Source organism: Branchiostoma floridae, chromosome 13 (genome assembly GCF_000003815.2).
Source record: "Branchiostoma floridae strain S238N-H82 chromosome 13, Bfl_VNyyK, whole genome shotgun sequence".
In the NCBI taxonomy this organism is placed as follows: domain Eukaryota; kingdom Metazoa; phylum Chordata; class Leptocardii; order Amphioxiformes; family Branchiostomatidae; genus Branchiostoma; species Branchiostoma floridae.
The window spans coordinates 18,850,465-18,870,076 of NC_049991.1; the positions used below are offsets into that span (position 1 = coordinate 18,850,465).

The 19,612-nt window shown below is 39.5% G+C and overlaps 1 protein-coding gene and 1 long non-coding RNA gene across 5 annotated transcripts in view; both read left to right on the forward strand.

The window, feature by feature from the left end:
* The window catches only part of LOC118428893, a 9,961-nt gene extending 2,742 nt beyond the window's left edge, over positions 1-7,219 (forward strand). Inside the window, exon 3 of the long non-coding RNA XR_004832701.1 lies at positions 7,050-7,219. This is a non-coding gene — a long non-coding RNA (uncharacterized LOC118428893). The remainder of the gene's footprint in view (positions 1-7,049) is intronic.
* A 17-nt stretch (positions 7,220-7,236) lies between these two features.
* LOC118428895 (transmembrane channel-like protein 7) overlaps positions 7,237-19,612 on the forward strand; it is a 46,887-nt gene continuing 34,511 nt past the window's right edge. For 3 of the 4 annotated variants that reach the window (XM_035839173.1, XM_035839175.1, XM_035839174.1), the window contains exons 1-3: positions 7,237-7,471; positions 7,910-8,001; positions 12,284-12,483. In XM_035839173.1, coding sequence (XP_035695066.1) covers positions 7,411-7,471; positions 7,910-8,001; positions 12,284-12,483 — 353 coding nt within the window. In that variant the 5' untranslated portion in view covers positions 7,237-7,410. Of the gene's footprint in view, positions 7,472-7,909; positions 8,107-12,283; positions 12,484-19,612 lie in introns of those variants that run through there. The other variant, XM_035839176.1, reaches the window with a different exon arrangement.

The window sequence follows — 19,612 nt, forward strand, 5'->3', positions numbered from 1 at the left end:
TGGAGAGTAGGACGGGCCTAAGAAGCGCGATTAAATCAGGCTAAATTCGCGCCCATCCACGAGCAATATTGCTATTGGACAACGGATTACCGGTAGTTTAGTTACACATGCCTATATCAACAAACAAAAAATATCTTGCGTTTTGGAGAAAATATGATGCGTAAAAAAATTAAGACACAATGAAAGAAAAGGCACAGAAAACTTCGCAGATGAGAGCACAAATGTTGCTCATTGAAAAGATTGAAGGATCCAAGGACTTTCTCAGAACGTGCATTGGATCGTCAAGAAGCAGACATATACATTTGTAAGACTTAGACCTTGTACCAATTTATTTCCTTGGATCTTTTTTAATTCAAACATATAACAAGAGAACAAAATGACGGACTAGGGCAAAAACTTGAATGTGATTTTATTCCATGAATATGCGTGTAGATCATCTATTTTCTTATAAAGACAATTTTCTCTAAGATTCATTCCTCATGTTAATCTGCAACATCAATAATCATCAGTATTAATATCATCAATATCATTTTCAAGTAAATTCCAGAACAAACCAATAAATAAAATTATTATGGCCAAAGATCAAATGACCTCATTTCATGTGCAAAACAATTTTATTTCCCACCAACTTTAAATTACATCATTCTGAATAACGGACGTGCTTAATTACATCTCAATTGTCCGCTCCAAAACGTTGTTCCCGTGACTATGGCGACGTATTGCGGTGCATCGTCCGTCGCCATGGCGACGCAAGGTGTTTATTTGTGTGACTTTCACCGTGGACGCTGTGTTGTTGCGTGCACGAGTGACGTGTTTGCGGTGTTCTACGGGGAGACGTCCCCGCTAGTGACAGTCCTGCCGCTCGGTAAACCCGGATATTGTGACTGCAGGGCGGGTCAGGTCGGCGGGCTTTCACTGCCACTAAACCGTGAGAGTGCTTGTAGTAATTGGCCCAAAACATCCGACAAGTGTTAGCGGGAGGAAAGACGTACTCTCCAAGCAGACGTTAGGCACCTGCTGTTTTTTTCTGTTTTAGGCGTCCACGTGACATCAAGAAAGCAATACAAAATAGGAAGCCCGATAGAAACGCCTAAAAATGTAAAACAAAAAACAAAAAAAAAACAGCAGGAGCCTGACCTCTGCTTGGACTGTCAACCTACACATTACGCAAGACACATGGATAGCAAATGAATAAAAGGGGAAAGTAGCCAGAGACAAAATTGAGTGTTCTCGGTCGTTTTAATGATCGTGATTTAAACAATGGGGTCAACGGGCAGAAGATTGGAGAGAACTTTTTGTGATAATTCTAAGTTCGCGTTGAAGGGATCAAAGCGAAAACCGCAAATATAAGACAACCGCGAATATTTCTCCTTTTACCAAATTACTAGTACATGTAGTAGAAGATGTGCAATTCTAATTTCTTGAACTTTTGCATTCATGAAACGTTATCAAGATTTAACTGTCAGGAAATTCATCATATCTCATATTGCATTCAGTGAATGGACAACACAAATGAGACAAATATTGTCAAATTATAAACGTTGTATTTAATTGTTTGAGCTTACCAATGTTTCACATTGTAACATTGATGATCAATAGTCTGTTCCAAGGCACAATGGTCTAATATCATTACACGGGAATAATCACGTAATGTGTTCTAGAACGCATGGATGTCTGAACACTAGAATGTCATTTGGTCACAAACGTTGCTTTGATATCTTAAGCTGACCGATGTTTCACATTGTAATGTTTGATTCTGTACACAGGAAAGGTCAAACATTGCGGTTTTAGAACGCATGAATGTCTGGACACTGCAATGTCATTGGGAAAAGTCGATCCACGAAATTAAGTTTGATAATCAATATTTCAGAGCACAATGGTTTAATATCATCATACAAGAACAGTCATCAATTTTGTTTTTGAACGCATGAAACTCTTATGTCATTTGTAAACGAACACCTGAAACGTTGCTTTAGTTAAAAGTCGATCGATCCACGAAATTAGAGGATCAATATGTTTGATAATCAATATTTCAGAGCACAATGGTCTAATATCATAACATAACGGAACAATCTATCTATAATGTATTTTGTAAACAAAAACCTGAAACGTTGCTTTGGAAAAAAGTCCATCCACGAAATCAGCGTATTATCATGTATTTGAAAGAACAATTGTTTGATATTATTGCACAAGAACAATCAAACATGGTGTTCTAGAACTCATGAATGTCTGAACACTGGATTGTCATTTGGTAAATGAAAACCCCAGAACGTTGCCTCTGGAAATATGTCGATCCACGCACCAAAGTACTAAAATGGATTAGGGTTTAAATATGGTGTAAATTCCCCAGCCTTGGTCATGCGTAGGTCATTCATTCCGAATATCCAAGCAGATCCTACGGTGGCATAAGATAGTATCAAAAGCTGGTAGAGGAGTGAAGCTGGCTTTAATAGATAGGAGTGTGTTTCTCTACCGGCCAAATGTACACCTCTTGGCTGACTCCACTCCTTGGCCAGTTTAGTACTATCTTATGCCATCGTAGGATCTGCTTGGAGATTAGGTCTTTCCTGCCCTCTTGTGGTTCAGCGCTCCTAACAGCCCAACACCCCGCCCCACAATGACGGGCGGATTGTGTACTCGGTGTTGTCAAAATAGAGTCAGGTGAGGGATCGGCTCGTCAGTTCATACGTCTTTTGTAAAAGTAGTTAGTTTTTTTTTGACAGGAGAGACGCCTTTCGACATGGGAAGATTGAAAGTCGATTTGTTTATGTGGAGAAAGTAGACTTTACTCGGAAAAAGAAGAGAGTGTTAACATGGTTTGTTTTTCCTTAGCGACATGTACCAATCTAGTCAAAACTGTTACGGACTACGAGGTCGCCTCCCATTCAAAGTTTGTTATATGCATTACTTTCGAAGGACAGAAGAAGGTGACTTCAAACCGGCTGTGTTAAGCACAGACATACATCATACAAGTTTCGTTCAGAAACAGCGTGCGAACTTGTGAGACTATCCCCATAAGGGCTAAGTGAGTTAATGTAAGTTGATCCCCTTCACGTCCCCGTTTAGACAGGGAGAAATAATGATGTGTTCTTGTCTGACAAAAGCGTAGTTACTGTACAAGACAGAGAACGTCAACAACACGGGTGGTATAACGGTTACAGCAAGGCCAAGTGACTGTACAGTAGAGGCCATTGCAAGGTAAGGTTTAAGACTGTTGTGCTATACGTTATATTTGAGACGTGTACGTGTTGTCTTTGTAAACATGGCTCTGAAAAGCTCCAAGAATGCCGGCAACAAGAAGGTCAGGTCACCGTGAAGGCAGGTAAGGCTTTGCCTGTACAGGTGTCGAACACCTTTACCTGTCGTGTCCTCCATTTTGACAAGACGAATGTTCAAGGTCATGTAGTCTCTGTGTGACGATCGAACTGTGCTCTCCACTATTTCTGTACGATGTTCAGTAACTGTTTTGATTTTGATTCTTTTAGTGATACTTCAGTCATTTTCAGCCTGCTTATTACATTGAAGACAAATTGTAAGCCACAAAGGAGCATGACAGATACTACAGATCAGGTAACAAACGTAATAGCAGTACAGGAACAATTCATGTGTTCAGTACAGTATTACATGTTGTTTTCCGGTTGATTACATCGAAGCGTGAACAGAAATCCTACCCAGTATTTAGTGTGATTAGTGAGACCAGATAGGCAAAGGGTAGAGTAATTAAGCGGTGCCGAACTGCTATACGTAACACAACATTGAAAATAATATCGCATTGGGGTAGCTAGTTTCTAGATAATCTACGATGTGGCATAAGTAACTGAACAGTTTAACCGGGGCAGATTTCTTTTTGCCACAAGAGACAGTTATTCAATAATTCATTGACTTACCATTACTTACCACTACTTTGAAGACAAACCTAGTTAATTTGAAAAATCCAGAGGGTCTTAAAATGATGACAAAAAGATATGAAATGGTCACAATATTGAAAGCATTTTTCAGTCGTTATGTGAATAGAGACAGGTAGAACGTAATTAACAAAGTTCAACATAATTTCACGCCACCCAATCAAAATGTGTTTACTCATAATGATCTAAGAACAAGAAACACAGGCGCAGGGAAAACGCAATATCTCTATATTTCTATGTCTCTTGTAGGGCCTATAGATGAATATAAATGAACAAGCAATGTTACGCGTTCGTCATTTAGATATTATCATACTGTCGAGTACACGTAATATCTGAAATAAAGAGAAACTACATCCAAAATTCGAGATATGTTGACATAGTTATGCGTCAATAACGCCATTGAAAACTAGTGGTGTACCTCATACATGTATCTAAGTCTAAAATCAAATAACGTTAGAGGAACAATTCTAAAGCAGTTGCTCTTCAGTATCCTCCAACATGGCCGCTGCGTATCTGGTTCCGTGATCGAACCCTCTGACACAGATGAATAGCGGGAGCACCTTGTGGTTTTTGTTGGCGATGTCGTCCGTGTAAATTGATATCGATCGTCGATGTAACTGCTGAAATCCTGAATAATTAATGACTCTCCAGAGACCCTTTACGGTCCCTTTGTTGGGCGGGCCCTGGGCGGGCCGTGGTTTAGCCTCCAAGCAGATGTATTATATAAAATTATTTCCTTGATTTTCCGTCGTGCCAGGAGAGTTAAGATCTGAGAAGAAGTTTTGAATAAAGTTGTCTTTTAGTCTTTGTTTTATTTCGGACTGGGCGAATGAAGTGTTGCGATCACTGTTAATCAATAGGTAGGCAAAACCTGACTCCTCCAGGATTTTACTAACATTGGATAACCAGCATGGTATGTTACGTTTGTGTAAGTCCTGTTGTACACGGAGAGCTTCAAATTGAAGGCTACTTGTTGGTACTTCTTTAACTAATCTTTTGTAATACGAATACAATCTTGTATACACTTCGATCCACAGGGGGTACCTTCCAAGTTCTGCCCTTGTTGCAAGGTTACTCGCATTTTTATAATACTTCATTGTCATTGTCATTGTTATTATATAATGATATCCGGCTCAGTTTCTGTGTTCTACTATGGAAATAAGTACTCCTTTGGGACCCGGACACATTGGTCGCATGGTTATCTTATTTAAGTAGCTTACATTGATTTTGTATCAACTACTGATTTACATAATTCTGTTACCTCTTGTATCTTAATATCAATTTTTACAACTTTTTGTGTTGGATTTTACTCCCACTGCATATTGAAAGGCGACAGTAGCCAGTATACGGTTAACCTGGTACAATAAAAACAATGACAAGAGCAGAACATTTTATGTGTGTGAACTTGGCACTGTAACCAGGGTGTGGCCTAGTGATCAATAAACTGTACTCATGGTAGACCAAAATGTACGAAGTGTACATATGTGATATTCAGGAGGTGAATGATAATGTCTCGATGGATATACACACCATGTTCAAGTCCGTCTGTTCCAGCGCTTGGCAAAGCTACTCGAAAAAAAAAAAAAAATCGCTCGCCCAATTCTTCTCCCCTGACTCCTTAACCAAGTAATCAAATTCGGTATGCCCTCGGCTGCATTTCAAAGCGTCTCCGGCCCGCAAGGCACATGTATGACATTTTGAAGATAATTATTAGTTATATTGAGTTCACGCAAGTATTTTTTAATTTCGCTATCTTAGATACCAACATTTCTTCCAACACGCAAACCTTGAAGATATTTGATTGTCTGGGGTTAAAAAAAAGCAATCTCCCCTGTTTCTATTTTCATCGCACGTACGTGCGCGTTTTCTAAAACATGCGGTGGTGACGCGATGTTTGATTAGTCTAGCTCGATGTTGTTTTTAAACTTCTGTACTTTCATCGACCGGTTATTCTTGGAAGGCCATGGAATTTGATGCAGTATGTATTACTAGTACATTATTGCCACCAAATAAAAGTATACATTTACGTATTTTCTTTTTTTCTGAGCAAATAGTTCCCCAAATGATCTTTAAAAAACTTTATTTCGGAGTCTTTGCATCTAAACAAACAAAAATAGCAAAAGAAAGACGTTTCAGCCTGAAGAAGGATAACAGACTCAGTGGCATTGGCTTTATGTGCTACTAAACGTCGTTTTATTGCAAATACGTATACACGGTGGTCATTACAATAGACACATAATCTCCAAGCAGATCCTACTTTAGCATAATATACCAATAAGATACTTAGTTGTATCAAAAGCTGACAGAGGAGTGAAGTCGGCCTAGGAGTGTGTTTGGCTACCGGAGATTTGCCTTCACTGAAACAGATTCCCAGTGGCTGATGACTCCCTTAGGCCAGCTATATTCCTTGGTCAGCTTTGATACTATCTTATGCCACTTGACCGGTATGAAAGGAAAAGGTCACGATTTTTCCCACCAACCTCTGCTTGGAAAGTAGAATAAAGTACAGTTAGTAAACAAGTTAAAAAGCTGACAGGACAAATCGTCAAATTTAGTGCGGTTTCACCAAACGACTTTATAAGGTGCAAAGTTGACTGGGTTAATTCGGAAATAATCCGATTCGGCCGAATCAAATCTCCGGTACTGTTCATCATATTGTCGATAGTAATGCGTTTATAGAAAATCAGCGCTCGAGCTTTGACATAAGTAGCCCTTGAGTGAGCGTTTGGGGTCAGTTAAAAGCGCAGCTCTACAGCAGAAAAGAGCCACTCACACCACAGGGTACCGAGCTAAGCTGTGGATGAGAGCTCGCCTGTTATACTCTTCATAGGTTAGCACTCCGATAGATTTCTAAAGTTGGCTCAGTGTATGCACAGCTTGAAGGTAAGGTTAGGAGAACGCATAGCTTAATTTTTGCTAATCTTCAAGCAGATGTCGAAAGTCAAAATCGCAACGTTACGATTTCGCCTTTCTACTTCTGTTTTCGGGCGTCATACACATGTAAGCTGATAATTTTGCAACAACCGGTCTTTTTGCAACATCATCACGGTCATAAAATATGAGATGTACTGAGAGTGTGAGGCAGTAAGACATGTTGTAGTTAGTTGGAGATATGGTTGACGATTCCGACTTCTTGTTTTCCAGCTGTCTACCCCATCTTAACTGAAAAAGGATCCGGACAGCCGAAGAGCCCTTCGTGATTCGCACAACTCCGACAGTCTTCCTTTCCGAAGTCCTGGAGGGAACAACGGTTACAAAAGACACTTCTTGAAGAGACCTGAAGAGACTTTCCTGGAAACCATCCTCATTTCATAACAGACATCTGTTTCATAACAAGACTTGTCAAGGAGACTCTTTTCCTTATAAGGCTTGTAGAGACGTTCCGGAAAGAATCTTTTCCTTATAAGGTTTATAAAGACGTTCCGGGAACCCTTTTTCCTTATAAGGCTTGTAGAGACGTTCCGGGAAGACTCGTTTTCTAATAAGGCTATAGAAACGTTCCAAGATGTCAGACTCGCCGCTTCCCGGACAGGTGGAGGAAAAGGAGATGCAGGAGATAGAGAAAGGTAAGAACTTCGCCTTGGCTCAAACACACCTTGTAACTTTTTGTCAGTCTAAGTTGGTCTCATGTTATTCACCTTCTTTGGGTTGAATCTTATCATTCGACAAAAATATATATGGTTCTAAGCTAAGGCGCATTGAAAAACACCCTTAAACGATACAACGTAGCCATGGTGAAATAAAACTTTCTCTCTTTCTCATTCTTTCTTTCTCAATCTCACTCTCTAGTTCTCTCTCTCTAGTTCTCTCTCTCTCTCTCAAGTATCCGTCTGTCTTTCTCTCTCGACCTCTCTCACACTACACGACGTTTATTTTAATGTGAAACGCTGTATTTGCAAAAAACGAACAAACCAGAATTGAAGCCATCTAGCGATAAGCATACAAACTGCAACTCAAAACAACCCTATTATCGATATGCAAATATCCTGTTTACTCTTCCCTAGGGGCGACCGACGGACCAATCAGCTCGCCGTCTCAGTCTGACGTCATCAGCACCAACAACATCCTCGCCTCAATGCCCAGTAAGACAAGTCAGGTGAGAAAAACTCACGTACGTAGTCTGACCAGGAAATAACCTTAGCGAGATGATCTACAGGTGTTAGACAAACCTTTTCTTCAAGACAAACCGCAAGGAAAACAGGTAGGAATGTCTCGTATGTTCATCACAAGAGTTTGGAGTCGTAATCGAAGTGAATAGCGGAGTAAATCTAAGTTTTTGATGTGGGTGAATACAGCTGACAACTCGAGGTCGGTAAACTCCAGGGTTTTGACGCTCTGCACGTTACGTCAACTGTCTTTTTTGGGCCCGTTTTCAACGTTTTTAAAAGATGTTTAAGCTGTAGCTTTACCTGAAGTTTTGTGTACGTTTGGGGCTGCTATGATAAACAGATCTGTGCTTTAAAACAGCGCGATCGCTCAGAAAACTCGTCTGAAAACGCGGCACGTTTGCCGGGCAGGCCGCCATATTTTCTCCGGGGTTGTCGAACTTCGGTGGCGCTGTGAGGAGGCGGGTCTTACCTGGCGTACAGGTGTGCACAGGTGTCTTCTTCTACAGCAGGATCTGGTTTACTCAACACTTTCATCTTGCCGCATTATAGTCAGGTTTCGAAAAAATGCATTGTGTTTTGGCTTCATAGGTAAGAACTAAACTAACGGACTCAACATCGAACTGGGAAAAAATATCGATCTTTTCTGACCAACATTCAACTTCAACTCAGGTGTGTAACGCTAGCGTTAACAGGTTGCATCACCAGATTTACCTGCCTCAGCACCTGTGAATGTTTTGTTCACAGAACTAATTCAATTTTTGCAATTGCCATATTCAAGTATGCACATACGTTAATATTGCAAACTTTGAATTCTCACTTTTCTCAGTTATATTTGCCATTATTGCCCATTAATGTTTTCTCACAAACTCAACAACACACATGGAATGATGGAAATTCCATAATTTTCCCGCTGACAATTGACAAGCTGTAAATTCCGAGGTTGGCCCAAGAAGCGAGCAATCCCTTATCTTTAATTCTTTGTATGTTAGTTCTACTACAAGATATCTAAAATATACCATTTAGTAATACACATAGCAAACTACAATGTATTGGACTAGTTAAACTATTTTGATGTAATAGTATATTTACGACAGCAGCCGACGCGACCTCTCAACAATCTCGTCCAAGCCAAGGCACTAATTCTCATCAAAACTACACAAACCACACATCAAACTATTCCTTAGAATGTGTATTTTAATATATCCCAATCCAAGATTCCTAACTTTTCAAATTCTTGAAAATTTTTACGATTGAAAACTGTCTCACCTCGCAGTATGGCTTTGCCGTGGTCGAAAAACTTCGGGATTTTTCGTAGCTCCGCCCACAAGCCTCCTCTTGCCGGAAAAACACGAATAATACCTTATATAGGCAGGGAAACCCCTTGGCAATGCCCAAATATGGAACGGTGTCAGCGCGGCTCCGGCCCGAAATCCCGGCCCGCGCCGCCCCGGCCCGGAGACGGGGGCATATGCCGCACGTTTCCAGAAATATCTCCTTGCACTTATCATGTATTTTAAAGCCATTTACAGGTTATTTTAACAACTAAATTCCCTTCATTTTGATGTATAGTACATGTATATTGGTCTTAAAATTGTTGAGATATCGCCACAGAAAGTGGCAACACAGGGTGTTTTCACTGATTTTGCTGGGGTCAGGTCACGTGACTGAACACCCTACTAATACTAAATGTTATACTAAGCCTCTTCCATTACTGGGAAAATATCTTTTTCAGTAATGCTGTTGAAAAAAAAAGAATACAACCAAAATGACAATAAAAATAAACTACTGGTTCAAGCTGTCCAAGATCTGTGGCACCTGTTTTTGCCATCAACTTGATGAAGAATGATTTTAACGTTTGAACAAAGTCTTCTTTGTTACACAACCTTCCTTTAATTCTTCAGTAAACATTTTGACGACCATCTGTTGCCTTCATCGGTACAAAATTAGGGCTTGAAATACTTTTTTTTGCATACCTGCACTGGTGCAGGTAACATTGAAAATTACCTGCACGAGACAAATTTCACCTGCACTACTCTGAATTTAGGAAGCATGGATCATACTAAAATTGTTGGGTTCGCTTAAAAGGCTGGGCTGTCTACCAGGCCAGGCTACCTGGCCTGTCTACCTGGCCTGGCTATCACGTCAGGCTACTCAGATCCCCCCATTCATAGCCCCATCATATGGCATTCAGCTGATTGACAGGCATAGTAATTGCTAATCTCCCGACACTGCAAGTGACCTGAGGTTGGCCTGTCCACCACTGGCTGGGCCCTTCGGGAATGTGTCTGGTAGGCCTTCCTTGCAGCGTTAGGAACACAAGTACCAGTACTGACTGTTTGTGTATGTTTGTGGGTGTGTGAATGTGGGTGTGTACATGTATGTAACGTTATGTGTGTGTGTGTGTGTAAGAATGGGCTTGCCAGCAACAGAAATTTGTTTCTTTATGGAATATCTATCTTCTAGAACAGAAACCATCTCAGCTCGTGCAACAAGAAGGAAGAGCATAAATCCCTGTAAAGCTAAACTTGTACTGCCCAGGGGGGGGGGGGGGTATAATTACATTTACCTCCTTGTTCTCTATGCTAGTATGCTATGCTAGTATGACATACACAATCTCGGTAGTCACATAGCCTTTTTGAGGCTGTGGATTGTTATCCAATGTACAATTTTTTGTGTCCAGGACAGAGCCCAATCCTCTCATTCCACTGCCAATAATCTCTCCAACCCCCTTGTACAATTTGGAGTGGGGAAAGTACTGTACAGCACAAATTTTGTGTCGACTCAAAGGAATTTTGAACCCAGGACCTCTGTTTTCTAGGTCTAAACCCTAAAGCATTTACTCAACACAGTACTCAGGTACAGTACTTGAATGTGTTCCTGACATGCTGCAAGGAAGGCCTACCAGACACATTCCCGAAGGGTCCAGCCAGTGGTGGACAGGTTAACCTCAGGTCACTTGCAGGGTTAAAGATTAGCAATTACTATGCCTGTCAATCAGCTATTTTGGCTGAATGCCATATGATGGGGCTATGAATGGGGGGATCTGAGTAGCCTGACGTGATAGCCAGGCCAGGTAGACAGGCCAGGTAGCCTGGCCTGGTAGACAGCCCAGCCTTTTAAGCGAACCCAAAATTGTTCAGTAACCTTTGCTATTTTTTCTTTTACACACTATAGGTGTTAACAGTCAATGCAGCTAATAACAATCCATATACAGCTACATCATAGGACATTTCTATTTATAAAACCCAACTACATAGACCAGTGCAGGTTGGGGGCAGGTAGACATCAGAAATACCTGCACAGCTCCAATTTCACCTACACTAACCTGCATATGCAGGTGGTATTTCAAGCCCTGAAAATAGAACAAATACTATCAGTGCTGTATGAACTAGACAGAGTCAGTGCAATCCAAACTTGAACCCATTGTATTGTAACGTAATTACTTGACATTTGAATGTTCTCGAACATGATACATTAAGCGTCCTAGCCGCTTTGTGACATAGCGGCAAGGATGCGATAGTGTATGTTTCATTTTGTACCGATGGTCGTCAAAACGTTCACTGAAGAATTAAAGGAAGGTTGTGTAACGTTAACGAAGAAGACATCGTTCCATTGATCTACCAATCTGATGAAACTATTTACGATTTTAACACTTGTTTCAACTTTCGTTTTTCTCCTTCGCAGTGGTCTGGCATGTCAGCACACAGACTTGGGCAGTTGGTTAATGTACTGGGAGAAAAATCAACATAATTGAGAAAAACAAAACAAAATAACAAACAAGCTGTACATCTTTGTTTTTGTTTGAACATTCGTTTATTCATGAAAGCTCAAATCGGCCTGTAGGCCGCTTTTCATTGAGGTCATGAAGGAAGAGGCAAGGGTCAGACAGAGATATAGTTTAGATCATTTAATGTTAGATAACTAAATCTAAGTCTACATGTCCTGTGGTACCACCGTTTTTTCATCAAACTGATTTAGAAGAATGCCATTTTAAGAACGCCGTGTATATACAGACCCTGACCTCTCATTGCAAATATTATTGTCAATGATATGATGTTATACACTCCATTTTAGATGATATGTAAGTTATCCTACACCATGTATATATTTTTATGTATTGTCTGTGTTTGTCAGCAGGGCTAGCCCTTTGTAATAGCCGTAGGCTAGTTGGGCAGCCCTGGCTGTGTGTTCGCAGCTACAGCCAAACCAATAAATAAATAAATAACGCCATTTTAGCATTTACAATTTCTTCAATTTTCTCCTTCTCAGTGGTCAGGCATGTCGTCACACAGACGGGGGCGGTCAGTACGGCACCGGTCAGCGCGGTCGTCGCGGGGCGCCCGGCCGGCGGTTCTGGATGTCGAAGGTCAGGGTCAGGACGAAGCTGACCTTCTGGCGGAGGAGATCGCAGAGGGAAAGATGGCCATCAGGGATCTCGCGAAACCCATGGAGACTAAACGAGAGATGTTGTGAGTACCGTAAACCTTGAAATATGTGTGGCCGTGTAATCGACAGGGCGTTGGGCTCAGGTCCAAGAGGTCCTGGGTTCTAACCCTACCATGTCTCCGATCTTGTGCTCTTGGGAAAGGCGCTTTACAGACTTTCCTCACTTCACTCATGATCACTGACACTGGTAAAAATGAGTACTTGGCTTTGGCTAGGGACGTCCATTGGATGGGACATTGAATTAAGACTGTTCCATGTATAATGGTCAACATAATGATTGTGGGCACCAAAAGGAAGAAAGAAAGAAAGAAAATATATTGCCAGCCTAGGAAAAAAATTGTTGTGTTTCCAGTGTTTCAGTCCTGAAGGAATTAGGGTTGGGAAAAAGGTGATCAGATAACGACTAATTGGTCTACTAGTAGTGTAATTATTGACTGTTTATTTGTATGTGTTCAGAGAATCACACCTGGTCTAGTAGACGACATATTGCACAGTCATTGCTGGATAAATAAACCAAAGGTGAAAGTGAAAGGAGTGAAAATGACACTCCCTGTTCCTCTGAGGGTGTGTCGGACTGTGTCACGCAACTACATGTAGGTGGTAATACAGGTGACCACTTACAGATTGATCTGCATAGAAAAGAGGTACAAAAAGACGTAAAATTTAGTTCATTCAGGGAAATCGTCGCAGGTTTGTTTGCCTTAGCATCCAAACATACACTTTTCCTTGCATTTTTTAGCTTAATTTTTGCCTGTACATTTTTCACGTTTCACACCCCAACCCTTTGTCCCTTGTATTTTGTTTTTACAAAGCCTTGTCCCAAACCTTGCCTGCAACATACTACCCTAGATCTTTACATTGTTATATTAGTTTCTTGTTGCCCTGTGTGAGTGCTCAGTCAGTATTCTTTCTGTCTGACCAAAACGTGTGCACTTTGTTTATTGAACTTCAGTGTAAACATGGCAACTTATTTCTGTAAGGGATTTGGTGGAAGAAAGGAACCCGTTGTGTGCCGTGCATGTGTTTGTGGTGGGTTTCACGCTTGTTTAGACCAAACCAGATTAGAAAGGAAATTAAACCTTCTTGGCTTACCCTGTTTTGTTCAGGTGGAAAGTATACACCATACTATTCGGGGGTTGAAATACTAATTGTATTTGCATGAAAATTTTTGCCAACGTCCAATTTGCATGTAATTTTTTTTTTGAGAAAGAAGGAAAGATATTAATTAATGGTAAAAATTTCAATACTTTTCGTATAGTGCATGTAATTTTTTTGTATGGATTTTTTGTTTCATGTACATGAGTGCAAGGTCAAAAATATAATTCCAATTTCTGCTATTAATACACATTTGTGGCTGGTTTAGAATTTTCTGCACCCCCCCTCCCGTGAAAAAGACAAAATACATGGTCACCAAATATGTTTTTTCACTTAGTTTTACCAATAGTCTTAATAACATGGTCAATAACTTTGATCTTTTGGTGCATTAAAATTCATACTTCTTAAAGTTGCAGAATATAATGATTATTGATGTGATCAGATATGCATCATTTATTTATCATATGCAATAATCAGGTTAACTGAATGGTATCCTTCGTTAGAAATTATAGGTCCAAGAAAATTTTCTTCTGAGAAACAGCAACCAGGTGTAGTGCACCTGTTTGGAGTATAACAGTGACTCCTGTGGATAAAATGACATCTGTTGTTTCAATTTGTAAATTTTAGGTTTATTATAAGAACCAGTGACAAGGGGTAATAATGCCTTTTTAATATACTCTGGTAGTACAGTCCTTTGACTTCATTTGGATTCACAATAAGTATTCTTCTTGTGGTCACGCAGACTTCATTGTGATGTTGATTGCTTACCCATCCTCTATCACAAAGATAACAATCACAATGGCATCAATAGCCAGGGCAAATAAGCCATATGATTCCCCAATGCAAGTAGAGATAACCTAACAATAGTGATTGGTTCATTTAGTGATATTGTTTGTACTGGGATATTGTGTAAATTGTCAGTTTCATATGTTTGGGACGAGTGCAATGTGGAAAAAAGAACGTTATTCCCGGTATCACGAAAAGTATCAATATTTTTGTATCGGTTGGGGAAAAATAAACAAACACACCATGTTGCTTGTTTATATGTGTGTCCAGGACTCCTGTAGCCTGAGGGATTTTACCCTGGTAAAATAAAGTAAATGGAATGAATGATGTATAGAAATTCAACTCAAATCTGCAAAGGCCAGCCATAGTAAGTTGTAAAAAAATGTTTGTTGTAAGTACAGTAAGTCTATTTTTTACCAGGCATATTTATCAAGAAAAAAGGTAACAAAATGAAAACTTATAATACTGGGTAATACCAATTAGCAAGGACGTATAATGTCCTTGGTAATACTTATCGTCACTAGTAATAGGAGAGAACAACCTTCAAAATTTTATCTTTAAGGTAGAACTCTGTTTCTTTTCTTTCTTTCTTTTTCCTAAGACAATTTAAGTGTTTATGTTTTCTCTGTTCTTGTTCAAACATAACAACTGATAGACATTTCAAATAGAATGGAAACAAACAGTTGTTATTTATAGCAGATTACAAGCGCAGATAACCCTCTAAATCCCCGGGGGGGTTGCACTCCTGTTTGCTTGATGTGTTACCCCTGGTAACCAATATTACTTACGTCAGGCTAATCATGGTGCGGACCAAAACAAACCCTAGTCACCGGAGGGTATCTTGTCCTTCTATTGTGTTTCGGTAGTGAAACATGCAACATTAGCTCAGCTGTCTGTTCACGACCACACGACCTTCAAAGGGTGTCACCTGTCTCCAGAAATAAGTTGATTCATTGCAGATATAAGATTATTCCTTCTATTGTGTTTTTAAGCTGTCTGTTCATGACCTGCAAAGAGAGATGTCATACACCTGTTTTAACTTAAGAAATAAGTTGTAAAAAATGATTTTTTTTGTCGGCAGGGGCAAAGCAATTACAGATACAACTTGAAGATTATTCCTTTTTCTGTAGTATATATCTAGAAATGTTTAGCTATATTTCATACTGATAGCTTTATTTTGAAAGGAGTGCAGACAATTCTGTTACCCGGTATCATGTAGAGAAGACAGAGCTATGATACGACTATAGATACCAGGTTATTCATAAGGACCACCTGGCCTATCTATATTAGATAATTTTTCCTACTGAACAAGCAAAATGGTCCTGTCTATACTATAGTGATAACATGTCCGCATAGTCTAAGACCAAACGTTCCCTAATTGGCCTTCTTGGGCACATTTGACTGTAGTGTGTATCTTAACTTTGTTATTATGTTTACTTAGTTTGTTTTGCACACCTGCAAATTCTCTTGTCCAACAAAAGTACATTTGTACTACATTGTAGGTCATACTGTGACTCCTGTGTGATGCAGACAAGGCATGCCAGCTACGTGTGCTTCGTGATTGGACGTATATTTACGTCTTGAAACCCAAGACGTCTTGTATTGACAGACCTTACAAAGGTATATAAAGAAAGGGTGCGCCTGACTGCGGTTAATTCATACATGTCAATTTGGGTCTTCCACCTTCGCAATTTGTCTAATTATAAACATTTTCAGCCCTTCATTTGGGATATTCCTTATAGAAACGTACAGAGTTTGTTGGTTTAACAGGTGGTTTTAAGACATCACGAGTAGAGCAGATATTATGGGTCTGAAAGGTGTTGTTTGGTTCGTTTTGTTGCCATGGCACAATGGTAAATAGTTAGTGTGGTCTGATCCCGGGGCCAGGCACGGCCTAACCCGCACGGCATTGTTCTAGATCTAAATAGAAACTGGAGCTGGTGGGTACTCTCCTAGCAGAGATTGGATGGGAAGATTGCTAATTCAGAATTAAAGGAGTGGGTACCGGTATAGGAAATTCAGGTCCAGGTCCGGTTCAGGTCCAAAGGATCAGGCCCAGGTCCGGACCTGAACCTGGGCCTGATTCAGTATGTGAAAACTTGTGAATACGATACTCAAAACAATCATTAGGCCACACAAAGAAACAGGGACCCCAAAAAACTTGGAGGGTATACATATGGTGATGAGGTAAATATAGCCCTTTTGAAGAGGGCTGTTTTCAGCTATTAATTTTCCTGTCCCACTTGTTCATTGTTAAGTTACCCCATGTCCTTAGTTTCCGTTGTTACATCTGTCACTTGACGCTTGCAACATTAAACACATTTTTATATGAATTTATTGCCATGGACCAAAGTTCATAATCTCCAAGCAGATCTTGCGGTGGCATAAGATAGTATCGGAAGGAGTTTAGCCAGCATCTAGAGCATTTTTATTTGGTGGGGAATGAAACTCCTTCCCCAGCTTATGATACTATCTTATGCCACTGCAAGATCTACTTGGAGAATTACAAAATGGAGATTTTTGGACAGACAGGGTGAAATATTTGTCTGTCCTAAAATTACTCTAGGAAATTTCTGCCCTGGAAGGGAGGGACAGGTCTGTGAGGCAGCCCTGCTTCAGGGTGTGAAGTTTGTATCACGGAGCAGGGATTAGTCATGAAAAATGATTTACTGTTTCTTCACTTGACTTCACCCCCCGCTGTGTCCAAGCCATTCACTCAGTTGTGCAAATCCTAAATCTGGCTTCTGCCAGGGGGTATTTAAGGTAGACTGTAGCAACAATGCCAGGGTTGGACAAGTCTACTAGCCTGATTGTCTTGGGCAATGTGCCAATCGGGCAAGTGCATGTCCTACCCCACTTGCCCGATTGGGGTTAGAAAGATAAGGAAATTTCTGTCATAATAGTACTTATTACTAATGAATAAGCAGTCCTTAGCACGGTGGTGCTAGGGGAATTTCCCCGGTACAATGAACCTGTAAATACTGTACATAGAGTCTATCTTCTCTGTCACGACCAGTGGAAGACTAGCTCTTCATGATCAAGAAGCTAAAACTAGATTGATATCGCTTTCCTTTTTTTTCCATAGTGTTGCCCCAATTCATTTACACTAATTACAGCCATACTCTGAGCCTCTAATCATGCTTTTCTCAGACAGCCAATGACCCAGACAAGCAGCCAATGTTTCAGACTATGCTTGCCCACCACACTTAGCAACAGAGCCTGTCAGGGACAAAATTGTTATGAAAACAAATGTGTGACTGAGTGCTTTAACAAGTTTGTAACTACCGGTAGTAGGAGTACCAAAATGTTTAGTGTTGGGTTGTATTGTTTCCTTCACAAAAGTCATGACTGCAGTCTGCCCATGGTCAAATACAAATGTTTTGTTCTGTTAAAAGAGTTAAAGGGAGATTTCTAACTAGCAAAATGATTTCTTTCTTTTAATAAATCAAATAGTTTATCATGTCTTGAATATATTTGTTGTTGGATGTACATGTACACAGAAGGGTAGAATTTCTGTCAATACAGAAGATTTTAAATGTAGTGTAATGTAACAGTTTCAAATTGCAAAATTTTCATAGCATTCCAGTCTGTAACAGGCGTCTGTCAAATTTATATCCCTAAATACTTCAATTTTATATACAACGGATAAAGGTTACCCCACGGATAAAGATGAACTAGCATTATACACACATGTCAAATGCAGCTGATTGATTGATTGATTTTATTTTGCACTTTAAAAAATGATACATACAGAAAATTAAAGAATACAACAGAACGTGCAAGGGGGGAGAAAAAAGCCATGTGGCTTATACAAACTCTCCCCCCGTCAAAATATACAAATCATGATACAATTAAATGGTCATGAAGATTATACATCGAACAATAATAAACCAAGTGAAAATAATATAACTCAGTGATCATACACAACGTTACAATTAATCTTAACATCAAAAACTGAAATTAGACAAAACTAAACATGATCAACAGATCATAAAGAAATTAGTCAAAATCATACAATTAATCATGCTAGCAAAACAAAATGAAAGCAAATACAGATAACCAAGACAATGGGTGCAAAGACTGCAAACAAACAGGTTAAAGGAGCACCAAATACACGGTATAATACTAAATGATAATTGAGCATAACATGATCAAAAACAAGAAAAAAAAAACAAATCAGGAGTAAATAGTTGGCTTCTCTATAAGGTTGTTTTTCATACGTTTCTTGAAAATGGAAAGGGACTGACAATTTCGTAGGGAAAGACTTAGAGTGTTCCATATGGATGGGCCTCTAAACATTATAGTAAATTGTGTTAGGTTCGATTTTGTTTTGATAGGTCTAAGACTGTTTTGCTGCCTTGTGCTGTGATTGTGAATATCTGCGTTGTACTTAAAAATGTCTTTATATAGGACTGGTAAGAAAGAATTATTGTGAATAACTTTATGGACGAAAATGGCTGACTGCAATTTGTTTATGTCGTATACTGTCAAAATCTTCAGATTGTGAAAAAAAGTTGCTGAATTTGCTATAAAAGAGGCGTTTGATGCAATTCTAACAAAACGTTTTTGTAGTAGGTGCAGTGGTTTTAATGAGGTAGTGTAAGTACTAGCCCAGATTATATTGCAGTATGTTAAGTAGGGGTATATCAAGCTGTAGTAAAGAGTCATAAATATTTTACGAGATAGGCAGTTTGCGACTTTTCTTATGATACCAATATTCTTAGCAATTTTCTTACAAATGATGTCTATGTGAAACTTCCACGTGAGTTTTTCATCTATAATGACTCCTAAAAACCGTGCGTTGCTTACCTGTTTAATGGGTTTATTATCTATGTGTAACTTTGCCATTTCTTTACTGTATTTCTTATTTCTTCCTGTGAAAATGATGAAATTTGTTTTGTCTATATTTAGGGATAACTTATTTGACTTAAACCACTGATTTAATTTGCAAAGTTCATCGTTAATTGTTGAAATGAGTGTATCAAAATTTTTATGTGACATAAAAAGATTGGTGTCATCTGCAAATATTAAGGCGAAAAATTTGTCTGATATCATGGGAAGGTCGTTTACATAAATCAAAAATAAAAGAGGTCCTAGTATGGAGCCTTGCGGGACACCACATGTAACAAATTTCTGGGACGAGACAAAACTGTTATTAGAAACATACTGCGTTCTCTCTGACAGATAATCTTTTAACCATAGAAGTACAGAGCCTTTGAAACCATATGTGTTGAGTTTGTCAAGTAGAATGTTGTGATCAACTGTGTCGAA